Consider the following 12,185-nt stretch of genomic DNA (forward strand, 5'->3'; position numbering starts at 1 on the left):
GGTTATTGGACTGATGGAGGAAAAATGCCTACTGCCATACGAATTTATTTGGCATAGGGGAATACAAACCTCGGGCCAATTTATATTACATTCTCTTTCCAAATTATTTTACGCTTGTGCGCATTACAGTTGGATGGTGTAATATTGCGTAGCAGGCCAAAATGTCTGTGGCAAATGCGAAATACACTGTCATAAATCCGGTAAGAGCCTTTACCATTGCTATTACGATACTTATATCGCTTGTGCCATTTTATGCTGACATGTAGAGCTCAAAATAAAGTGAGTCTATTTTAAATATGAATAACATGCTATTGTTAAATGTGCCTAGTTGCCTATCTAGCCTGCACACACAGAGAAAATACAACTTAAGAATGCGCATGCATTCGTCGTCTCCATTTAATTATCTTATCTCTACGATGTGCTTTACTCTACACCGCTGTTTATGAATAATAGATACAGGGTAGTCATATCCATATCCGTTATTCACGTATACAGACAGCCCCTAGGCCCTGAGATGACAATACTAGGAGGAGAATTCACACAAAGACAAAACCTAATGCTTACATACTGCAAATATTGTAAAACACAGATATATCATATTAGAGAAACAGCAACAAACTCAGCATTTGCATTGCATGATTCATTTTTGGCAATGGCTATTTTCCCACAATGCCTTTCAATGAACGAATACCTTAAATTCAATGATGCTCTTCCCCCAGGTGGTCCCATTCACTGGCACCATACCTGGAGGACTGCACCCCGGAGAGATAGTCATCGTTCAGGGCACTGTTCCCTTTGATGCTGACAGGTACACCATGGTGATATTATGACTATTATGGTCTCTGTGTGTGTGTCATGAAATACAACTTTAGATGTGTATGTGTATTAGTCTAATGAACCCAGATGTGGTGAACATGCTTCATGCTGGACTCTGGTCAGGTTCCAGATGGACCTGTCCTGTGGCAGTAGCACGAGGCCACGGGCAGACATTGCCCTCCACTTCAACCCTCGTTTTAAGGGCGCCCCCTGCATCGTGTGTAACTCCCTGCTGCAAGAGAGCTGGGGCAGGGAAGAGACTCTCCACAAGATGCCCTACAAACAGGGAGCCGCCTTTGAGACCATCATCCTAGTGCATGATGACTGCTTCAAGGCAAGTGGGATGATGTGTGCAGGGGTTACCCAGATATGCTGTGAAATGCATATTGTTGTTATGCTTTTATCATGCTATCAGTGTCCCATTAATCCTGTGCTCCTCACTGCCTGTAGGTGGCTGTAAATGGTGCTCATTTGTTGGAGTACAAGCACAGGCTCCAACTGGACAAGATTGACACATTTTCTATAGCTGGGAAGGTCAAAGTTCACGCTATCGGCTTCATCCCAAACTCAGTAAGAACGTAATCCCATATATGGGGCTAAAACAGTCATTCAACCACATTCACTGGTGATCACATCTAATTTTCACTCTTCCCTTCATAGGCAATATATTCAGAGTCAGGAGACTTGGTGAGTAATAATCATACACATTCTATCACATGACACCAACATCACTTCCTGTTATATTCTTCACACAACACATAAAGCACTATTGTAAAGATTGGCCTAATTTAAATAAACTAACAAATCAATCAAATAACATTGATTGAATCATGTAGATAAAATGATCTGACATCCATCTGTGTTCCGCCCCCAGGGCCTTCCTTATAAAGGCAGTCTAATCAAGGGTTTGAGCCCCGGGCAGCACATCATGATTAAGGGGAAGGTCAGCAGTATGTACCCTCACAGGTAAGACAAGAGACACTCTAGGAGCAAAAACATGTTCCAACTGTTCCAAGTTACCAGACAGTAATCAGAGCATTCACCATTAAGTAATCACCATTGCCACCTGTTTGCTTTATGCCCTGTGATGGAATGGTACAGACGGTCAATGGTTAGTTATCTCACTACAGCTGTCCTTAAAGGGCCTGTAAAAAGATATTACCGTTCTTGTATATTCTCTGAAGAGGATCATGAAGATAGACCCACATACCAGATTTAGCAGACACTCTTATCCAGAGCGAATTACAGTAAGTAAGTAAGTTAACACAGATAACACACGTAGATTGATATTATTATTACTCATAGTATATAGAAAAGTATGGAAAGTACATATAAAGAGGACAATGTAAGGGAACAGTTGCACTGTTTAGCTATGTAGCTTCATTGCTTCTTTTATGGGCACAGAATAGCCCACTATGTCATGCTGAACAGCGAATCATATCTATGTGTTTCAGCTTTACTATCAACCTCCGCAACAGCAAGACAGAGAACATTGCCCTGCACCTTAATCCTCGCATGAAGTCTGGCGCGTTCATCAGGAACTCTTACCTGAGTGAGTCCTGGGGTCCAGAGGAGAGAGAGATCCCCTTCTTCCCCTTCTCTGCTGGGGAGTACTTTGAGGTATGCTGGTATGTTAGCCTGGTAGTGTGATACAACACACAAAGCTGTAGTCTTTAAACATGGTATAAAGATCATCCATATCATAACGGTGACAGACTATCATTTTAAATAGTAATCTTCTGAGATGAAGTTGTATTAAGACCCAGCCCTTCTTCCAGCTGCTCATCCTGATCCAGGCCCACCAGTTCAAGCTAGCTGTGAACGGCTCTCACTTGCTGGACTACAGACACCGGGTGCAGGACCTGAGCACCATCGACCAGCTGGAGATCATGGGCGACCTGCAGCTAATGGATACCAAGCTGTGGTGACCCCCAGGGCAACAGACCCCCAGGCTAGGCTAGCTTTAAGTAAAGTAACAGACTGTGGAAGCTAGTTTACGTTAGACCAGGCTAGGTTACATTAGGTCGCTTGGTGAGGGTGCAAGGCCAGGCTAGCCTTCTGTTCGGTTCCAATTGATGCTAGGTTTAGCCTTTTGGTAACCCAGACAAGACTTGGCCTGGTTTTGGCAAATAATGGACAATCAGCCCCTTTACAACAACCCATCCAGGGCTGGAGTGCATGAACAAATCCAGCTTTAAACAAAATGCTGACTGTCCCCCCATATCTGAGCCATGACTGTTTACAGGGTTGCCTTGGTTAGTGTCTCTACAGCACTAACAAGTTAATATACTGTATTATGCACAACTGGGTGCACTGTTATGGAAACTGTAATACACTGGAGGAGAAAAAAGAAAACATATTTAGTATAAACACTAATCACAAACCATCAGCAAACAACCACTTTGACGTCTGGTTTGGAAACTCCACAGTTAAATATCAGAGAGCTGAATACAAGAAAGCTTAAGATATCCCCAGGTTCAACACGTCATGGTCATTAGCAAAAAGAGCACAACTTATGGAAACAGTGTGACAAACTTTTACTAATCCAAATTCATACATTTTGAAAATCATCAAATCTCAGAATCTTTACTGTAACTGTCAACGTTCCATTAGAATGTATTGCAACTCATATTTCAGTAGTGTAGCTGAAAATCCTTGAAGATAGGTGCTCTTTTGGAGAAGAAAAAAAATAAAATTCTCAGGAACATACTTGAACCTGTGGATTTGATCCCTGATATGTTGCTGTCTGTGCATACAATAATACGAAAACCCATTAAATGATTTGATGTTGCAGTGACATTGAAGCATGGACAGAACAACACCAGGTGAGTTGTAAATTACACAAAAATAACTGGAATCCATTATAATATTATTTTATCATCTTGTTTAAGTTATGGCAGTTATGTTTTTTCGCCATGTTGTCTTTTTAAGTCCTATCATTGACAATCTTTGTCTGATAAACCTTTGTCTAATAATCTAATGTATTAAATATGGCTTAGGCAATGTTTGTTGAGAAGCACTTTTTGTCAGATTTGCCAAAATAAACTTCACATCTTGATAGCAACTAATACATCTAATCTTGCCTACACCAGCTTTAATACCTGGGATATCGTACTTCAGCACTAGTCCTTTGTACCGTAAGGCATACATTGTGGCCTACTACATTATATTTGCAGAGCAAGAGAATTACATTCTCAAAGCTGTATATTGTGATGACTATTCATTTTGCTGTACATTTTATGGATACATTATTGTATGTATTATAAATAATGTATTTACAAATGAATAAATGTATGGAAATGTACTCCTCTTCCGAAGTGCTTAAATATATACAGTTCAGTGTGCTGAAATATGTGCTAACGCCAATGAAAGTCAGGAGATTTACAGCAGCATTTGTTTGATACAAGTGTACCATACCATTTATTAACTATTAAAACCATTTTTTATAAGATGTAGAAAGTAAAATGTATTTTGAACATGAAGGGGTCATTTTTTAATTACAACCACCAGGGGGCCATAGAAAGCTGTACTGAAAGCTGCCAACATGGCTCGTCTGGCACGACACCCACACTTTGAGCACATCAGTTGAAGCAGAGCCGCAAGGACACAACAGGCAAAGCTTTTCAGTGGTTAACAGGGGCAAAAATCGCCTGGATTTAGGAAGCATTGTCCCCTTTAAGTTGACCGCTAACACAAAGAAGTGGATGTTTGGCCACAGTGAGCACTTGTACTCAGATGTCTCTTCCTTTACTAACCTCCGAGGGTTTTGACACAAACAAGATGATTGGGGACAGCAAATGACCTGAGAGTGGCCTTGGGCCTGGCACAGCCGTCAATGCTAGTGCTTCTGCTTTTCTTCAGACATGCAAACTGCTTCTTTGTCTCCTTGGTTACACTGTCGCAGACTAGCATGGATGACCAAAGGCACTCATCACAAGACAAGCTTTGAAAGTTGTGATGTCACAACTAGCCACACATGACTCTCAACTGCCCACCTCAAGGCTGTGACACAAAAAGAAATCATGTTCTCATCCCATACAAAGATGTGATTTTATTAATATCCACAGGAAATATAGCAATTTGAAAAAGAAAAAAAAACATGGTATGGCACGACACAATATTGTCTCTTTAACATAAAAAAATAGGTGAATTGACTGATATGCGACATGATGACTTCAACTTTTGTTACTGATTGCATTGTTGACTGTCAACAAGAATGTCCGAGGAGAAAGGCAAAGACACTATCCATCCTTAATTCAACAAGTAAGCCAAGTCCCTCTTACAAACCAATGCCAGCCTGTGATTCACCACAGAAATAAAGCAGCTTTTTTTCTTCTTTTTTCATTTCTTCCTTTCCTTTGAAAATACGTTACGAAACAATTGTCAAATACTTTTCCTCTTTTTATTCTTGGCCATCCACAGCCATACAACCCTTTTTAAAAATGTCTGTACAATTCCCAGGGCAGTGACTTCTGCTTCCGTAGAGGAGCAGTGAGGGCAGAACCGTCTCTTTAACTATGGCAAAGTCAACCGCCCTGGCTGCCATCCCTGGCTATGGCGGGAGGCTTGGCAAGACGCTGAATGACGAGAGCAAATTTCAGCAGCCTAGACACCACAACCTCTTATAGTCTCAAGTCCTGTGGTGGTGTTTAGGGGGAAACTTGGCCCACCGTTTGGCACTGGTGTGTGAGGACGTCGGAGAGGAAATAAAGGATGGGGAGAAGGAAGTGGAGAAGGGGGATGTTTTAGGGGGATGGACGGATGGGCAGGAAGAACCTGTGTTCTCTCAGCTCAGACTGAGCTGAGTTTCACCAGTCCTCTGACCGAGTCCTCATGTAGGGAGTCCTGGCTGGCAGGGTGGAAGAAGCCTGTCTGCATGGTGTGGCTGTGGCCCAGGGGGGTACCGCAGGGGAGCATGCCCGGGGGCGAGGGGGCCTCCTCGGGCGTAAGGAAGTGGTGATGCCCCCCAACCACCCCTCCTCCTCCGTCCTTGTGATGGTGGTGGTGCTCACTGCGCAGGGGCAGCATGTTGTCCGCGACGTGGCAGCTCAGGTTGTTGGTGGAGGAGGGCGGGGTGGGATGGCCCAGGGGCAAGGTGCTGCAGGGGCCCCCCAGGGACGTCCTCCCAGGCAGGGAGCCCCCGTCCTCGGTCAGGCTGACCGGCTCACTCTGCTGCTGCAGGAGGGGCGTGGCTGCGGCCTGCAAAACGAATTTGGTGCTCTGAATGCACTGGTCTTGGTCACACTGAGACGAGAAAGAAGGAGATCGGGGGGGGGGGGGGATTGGGTGGATGCGAGGATAGCAATGAGATGAATAGAGAGGTAAAGGGAATAGAAAAAGAAGAAAGGGGGAGGGAGGGGCGGAGGCACATGTAGTGACGAGGAGGAGCATGACGAAAGTAGGAAGAAAGAAAAAACGCACAAGGGGACCACAGAGAGGTTAGCGTGGGGGAGACGGAGGAATAGAAGCATGGAGGAGAGAGAGGAAGCAGAGCCGTTAGAACCCTCGGAAGAACGCAAACACACCATGGAGAAAAAACATTCAACCCAACTCCCTACCCCCCCACACAATCAGAAAAATCTATAACACAGGGTTCAAGTTAGAAACGTTAACTTATCGATTTCCGTTGTCTGCCTTTCTAACAGTAACTTGAAATTGCAGGCCTGTACATAAGACTGGGAACAAGGCTGCAGAAAGCTCTTTTCGTCACTGAAAGAGATGATGACTAATTCATCTAACAGCCTGTACTGTGTGCGCTGCGGCTTGGATAATGTGAGGACACACTGCACAGGGCTGCATGTGGGAAGGCAGGAGAATGGAGGCAGACCTTGTCAACTCCTGTAGCTCCAGAGAGACTCATTGACAGGACCCTGAGTTGTCTGGTACAGCACATGCAAGGTTCTACTTGGTCCCTCTCACCTGGCCAGTCCGTCAAACACAGCCTAAACAAACAGCGATGGGACTTTGAATAGTGGATCAATTGGCAAAATCAAAAGAATGAGCACATTGCTATGGGAGAGCTCCGGCAGAGGCGTAAGTGGAAGGGACACGGACACTGTGCTGGGTGCTGTTGGTGCTGGGCCAGGTGCACACAGCACCCGTCCAGGAACGACTCCAATTCCACCACACACGGCAGCCTCTACTGGGGCTAGCCTACTCCCTCACTGGAACACACACAGACTGAATAAGCACAGTCCAACCCCCAGACAGAGGAGCTGAAGCGCTCGACATGGGGACAGAAAAAACCCTCGTATCTCCAGGGGCCTTTTGTCACTGGTATCTTCCTAGACCTATTGACGCATTCTGGATAGCTGGAGAGCCAACAGTGCCCTGTGGACTGGGCAGTGGTGACAGGGAGGGTAAGGTCCACTTGGAAATATTTCACCATTCTCATGATGACGTCGTTATTCACCTACCATACTATCTCACTGGCTTAACATGAGACAGCAGGCATCACCGTGACTATTCTGGTAGCAAAGTCATGCATCAGGAGAAAAACACCACCACGCTTGTCGCAATAGCCCTAGCGCCCTGCAGACCCTCCATATCCATAAGCTTGCTGCAGACCCCAGCGAGGTTTATGGGCCACTATAATTGTTATACTGATGTTATTGCTGTGAGGCTCTGTGTATGTGTTCTGGGCGCCAGGCTGAGTGCTCGAGTTGTGTCATGTTTGGGTTTCCAGCCGACCGTAGACAGGAGAGAGCAAGCACAGGCACTAGTCTCAGCTTGAAGCTACCCGTGTTGGCATGTTACCTCCTGACAGAGCTCTGCGCTGGCAGACAGGCCTGCAAGGTCGGAGCGGGCGCCGATACATTTAGATCGGACCCTCAACGTGTCAGTGCTTCGGAAAGGGCCACAGGAAGTGTGACTGGCGCAACGCCAGCTGAACAGGAAACGGACAGCTTGGCTTGTCCTCGTCTGCCTGCCCTAGGAGTTAACTTTGGGGTCTTTTTTTCTGAATTGATCGACTTGAAGGAATTTATTGAAAGGTGACACCTGTCTAAACACTGATTCACTTCAGAAAACGATTTAAGGCAGGGCAGAATGAGATTGACGTATAGGTGATATTAAACTATTAGTCATCCTATCGAATAAATTAACAGTTGACAGCATAGACTGATTCTTCAGAGAGGAAGCTGGAAAACTGAAATGAGTTGTGTGTCTGCAATTACTCATAGTAACTATCATGAGGAAACGGCAGTCCATCAAAGTCAAAGCCCATTTCCTTTCTGTGATGCAAAAAATAGCTTTCAGATACCGCAAAACAAAGAGAGATGAAAACAGGAACAGAAAGAGAAAAGAAGCAAATAAACTAGAAAAGGAGTGAGAAAAAACACACACACTATCTAAATAACCTTATTGGGCCACCTAAAGTAGCTTTTATGACATCCCATTCTAAATCCATAGACAAGTTGGAGTTGCCCCACCATGTGGCTATAGCAGCTGTCTATCCTCTGGAAGGCTGTTCACAAGATTCTGGAGTGTGTTTGAGGGAAGATGTGCTCATTCAGCCACACAAGCATTGGGGAGTTTGGGCCCTGCTGTTGGGTGATTAGACCTAGCTTGCAGATGGTGTTAGAATGGCCAATCCCTTTGTCTATATAATGTATATAGAGAGAGTGGGAGACAGAAAGAGAGTGGTAGAGAGTGAGAGGTATAGAGAGAGACTCCATTCAGGGAGCATGGTGGAGTAGTAATGAAGTGTGTGATGTCAGCCAGAGGCCATGGCCACTACTCTGCAGTCATCTTGTTTCCCTAGCATTGCTGAATGGGCCCGTGGGCGTCCACATGAAATGATGTCATCCTTTGACACAATACACACGGTTGTCATGGTGACTACCAGAGAGGCGTATTGATATGTGCTACGCTTTTACACACAGATATATCTGTGTGCAACAGCTACTGTACGGACTAGTTGGACATAGTCAACATTGTCTCCTTAACCTCTGATGTCCCATTACTTGTTGCAATGCAGACTTAACATAATTATCTTGATTAGTCAAGGCAATGAGTGCTTTGGGATTCTAAATATAAACAAGACTTTGGTGGGCGAAGGGGGGCTGATTCTAGGGAGACGTTTCGGCCGCCAAACATTGCTATAAAAAGGGGCGAAAATATGCCAGCCCCAAGTGCCCATATTTCACGAGTTCCATCTCGCCATTATCACGGCTTATCACTCAAACTATTTTCAGACTATTCGTGAATTATCCTTGTATAATGCACACCTATTTTCATCATTATGTCAGCGGTCTGGAAATACTTCAGGTTGTGATAAGGACATAACAGCTGTCTTGGTTCAGCAGACATTTCTACAGGAAGTACGGTGCCAATGAAAAAGTCTAATATTAATACAGTTATGCAAAAACTTTTTAGAAGTCATTTTCAGTTTTGGTTTTCGGTCAAGTGCGTCCTGTATTTTCGGTTCAGAATGTTCATTTGGATGCATCACGACTCATTTCCATCCTTCTCTGACTGTGGGTAGAACTCCTTAAGGCTCCATGAGCTAGGGTGATACCACGTTTACGGGCTATCTGTAAACATCCTAATGTCTGACCGGGCTCTCCCAATGTCATCAGGACCAGGTCTTTCTGAGCTGCATGGATGTTGTGTCTGGAGGGCTCAGAGATGGAGATGGGAGGACAGAAGGATGCAGTGTCCAGGGAGGAACAGATTTCAATAACAAGGGTCTGACAAAGAGATGGGGTGACCAAAGCTGACCTTTAGAAGCATATGTGCACTGTAATGCACACACACACACACACACACACACGCCCACACACGTAAAGGGCTGTTCAGTTCTATAAAGGCCAGAGACAAGCCTTGTGTTTTGTAGGAGAACGTGGGGGTCTCCAGGTCTACAGGGCTGAATTGACATTTCCAGCTTGCTTCGTACTAAGGCACACTCTGCTGTTCAGCCGCACAGACTATCTTTTCTTCTGCCTCTCAACAGTCAGCTGGTTGTGTTAAAAGCCTACTATTTCATTATTCAATCAATGTCTCTTTTTTCTTTTGCATTCACGTGTCACGTGTCTATTCCATCATTCTGTGCAGTCACAAAGCTTGGCAGGACAGGATTACGGCCGTCAGCATGCCTACGCTGCTTGACAAAGTCAAGCGGAGTGAGCGGAACACCCCACACACACACACGCACCTTCCTTGGGGACCGTAAATCTCTCACATGTTATTTAGTGAGTGGTAGAGCATGACAAGAGAATGAGTACACGACCCACCCACGATCCACCACAACCCACCCACCTCCCTCCCAGCCTCCCTCCACCCTCCAAACCTCACTCCACCCTCCCACCTCCCTCCCAGCCTCCCACCTCCCTCCCAGCCTCCCACCTCCCTCCCAGCCTCCCACCTCCCTCCCACCTCCCTCCCACCTCCCTCCCACCTCCCTCCCACCTCCCTCCCACCTCCCTCCCACCTCCCTCCCACCTCCCTCCCAGCCTCCCACCTCTCTCCCAGCCTCCCACCTCCCTCCCAGCCTCCCTCCCAGCCTCCCTCCCAGCCTCCCAGCCACCCTGCTTCTGACTCATTTACCACGTTTCAATTCAACATGATTAACTGTGTGCGCCACGCTGACTTGTACCATGGTATAGAAGGCCAAGATACATCCTTGTTCAAGATTCCATCTTCCTTTAGATTAAATGACTCACCATCTGGCTCTGTGATTGGGTGGCTCCGTACATAGTGGTGCCATTGGTTGGAGGTATGGGTTGTGGCGTGTCTGATTGGACAAAACCTCTTCTGTCGATGAGACTAATGGGGAAAGAGAAGATAAAGCCAAAATTTCACCATGAATACAAAAAACATGCCCTTTGTTATATTGCAGTCTAACTATTGGAGTAAGAGGTGATATTCCCATGGAAATGGCTAGAGCTTCTTCTCTACGTTCAGTGTTTGGCCAAAAAGCTATTTGTGTATGATATAACTGTGAAGAACAAGGTCCAAATGACAGTTCAGTTTCTATCTATGTAGTGAACCGTGGTAACCAAACCACAAAGTGGAAATAGAACATTGGTATGTTTGTTTGTGTGATGGTTCCCTCAGTATGCAGGCTGGAAAGGCCAAGTGATCACTGAGGTCATACACAGAGTTCTGATCTTTCATTACTGCTGTACAGAAAGTCATGGATGGTTAATCAGGAACCTGCTGAGGCTAGGTGTGTGTCAACACCTGATGTCTTAAGGTTAAGAGACTAATGAGTGACAGAGCCAGTTTAGAGTGAGCTGGATCAGAAGGATCCAGTGGAGGGTTAGGGTGGAGGGTTAGGATGGAGGGGTCAGGGTTAGGGTGGGAGGGTTAGGATGGAGGGGTCAGGGTTAGGGTGGGAGGGTTAGGATGGAGGGGTCAGGGTTAGGGTGGGAGGGTTAGGGTTAGGGTGGGATGGTTAGGGTGAAGGGGTCAGGGTGGAGGGGTCAGGGTAGAAGGTTAGGGTGGAGGGGTCAGGGTTAGGGTTAGGGTGGAGAGGTCAGGGTTAGGGTGGAGGGGTTAGGGTGGAGGGGTCAGGGTTAGGGTGGAGAGGTCAGGGTGGAAGGTTAGGATGGAGGGGTCAGGGTTAGGGGGGGGGGGTCAGGGTTAGGGTGGAGAGGTCAGGGTGGAAGGTTAGGGTGGAAGGTTAGGGTGGAGGGGTCAGGGTTAGGGTGGAGGGGTCAGGGTGGAGGGGTCAGGGTTAGGGTGGAGGAGTCAGGGTGGAAGGTTAGGGTGGAAGGTTAGGGTGGAGGGGTCAGGGTTAGGGTGGAGGGGTCAAGGTTAGGGTGGAGGGGTCAGGGTGGAGGGGTCAGGGTTAGGGTGGAGGGGTCAGGGTTAGGGGGAGGAGTCAGGGTGGAAGGTTAGGGTGGATGGGTCAGGGTGGAAGGTTAGGGTGGAGGGGTCAGGGTTAGGGTGGAGGGGTCAGGGTTAGGGTGGAGGGGTCAGGGTTAGGGTGGAGGGGTCAGGGTTAGGGTGGATGGGTCAGGGTGGAAAGTTAGGGTGGAGGGGTCAGGGTTAGGGTGGATGGGTCAGGGTGGAAAGTTAGGGTGGAGGGGTCAGGGTTAGGGTGGATGGGTCAGGGTGGAAAGTTAGGGTGGAGGGGTCAGGGTTAGGGTGGAGGGGTCAGGGTTAGGGTGGAGGGGTCAGGGTTAGGGTGGAGGAGTCAGGGTGGAAGGTTAGGGTGGATGGGTCAGGGTGGAAGGTTAGGGTGGAGGGGTCAGGGTTAGGGTGGATGGGTCAGGGTGGAAAGTTAGGGTGGAGGGGTCAGGGTTAGGGTGGATGGGTCAGGGTGGAAAGTTAGGGTGGATGGGTCAGGGTGGAAAGTTAGGGTGGAGGGGTCAGGGTTAGGGTGGAGGGGTCAGGGTTAGGGTGGATGGGTCAGGGTGGAAAGT

The 12,185-nt window shown here is 46.9% G+C and overlaps 2 protein-coding genes across 3 annotated transcripts in view; one reads left to right on the forward strand and one right to left on the reverse strand.

Annotated features, from left to right (window-relative positions):
• Positions 1-23: 23 nt before the first annotated feature.
• Positions 24-2,744, forward strand: lgals8b (galectin 8b). Its single transcript, XM_084683244.1, has 8 exons — positions 24-200; positions 720-808; positions 940-1,150; positions 1,267-1,386; positions 1,477-1,503; positions 1,691-1,782; positions 2,271-2,436; positions 2,595-2,744. The coding sequence occupies exons 1-8, from the start codon at positions 162-164 to the stop codon at positions 2,742-2,744; spliced, it is 894 nt and encodes a 297-aa protein (XP_084539370.1). The 5' UTR covers positions 24-161.
• A 1,464-nt stretch (positions 2,745-4,208) lies between these two features.
• Positions 4,209-12,185, reverse strand: part of LOC146299803 (palmitoyltransferase ZDHHC14-like) — a 40,659-nt gene continuing 32,682 nt past the window's right edge. Inside the window, exons 9-10 of one of the 2 annotated variants that reach the window (XM_084676190.1) lie at positions 10,479-10,581; positions 4,209-6,060 (exon numbers count right to left, since the gene is read on the reverse strand). In XM_084676190.1, the coding sequence (XP_084532316.1) occupies positions 5,608-6,060; positions 10,479-10,581 (556 nt within the window). In that variant the 3' untranslated portion in view covers positions 4,209-5,607. The remainder of the gene's footprint in view (positions 6,061-10,478; positions 10,582-12,185) is intronic. The other variant, XM_084676196.1, reaches the window with a different exon arrangement.

This window comes from Hypomesus nipponensis, chromosome 3 (genome assembly GCF_054491055.1).
Source record: "Hypomesus nipponensis isolate SF chromosome 3, ASM5449105v1, whole genome shotgun sequence".
In the NCBI taxonomy this organism is placed as follows: Eukaryota; Metazoa; Chordata; class Actinopteri; order Osmeriformes; family Osmeridae; genus Hypomesus; species Hypomesus nipponensis.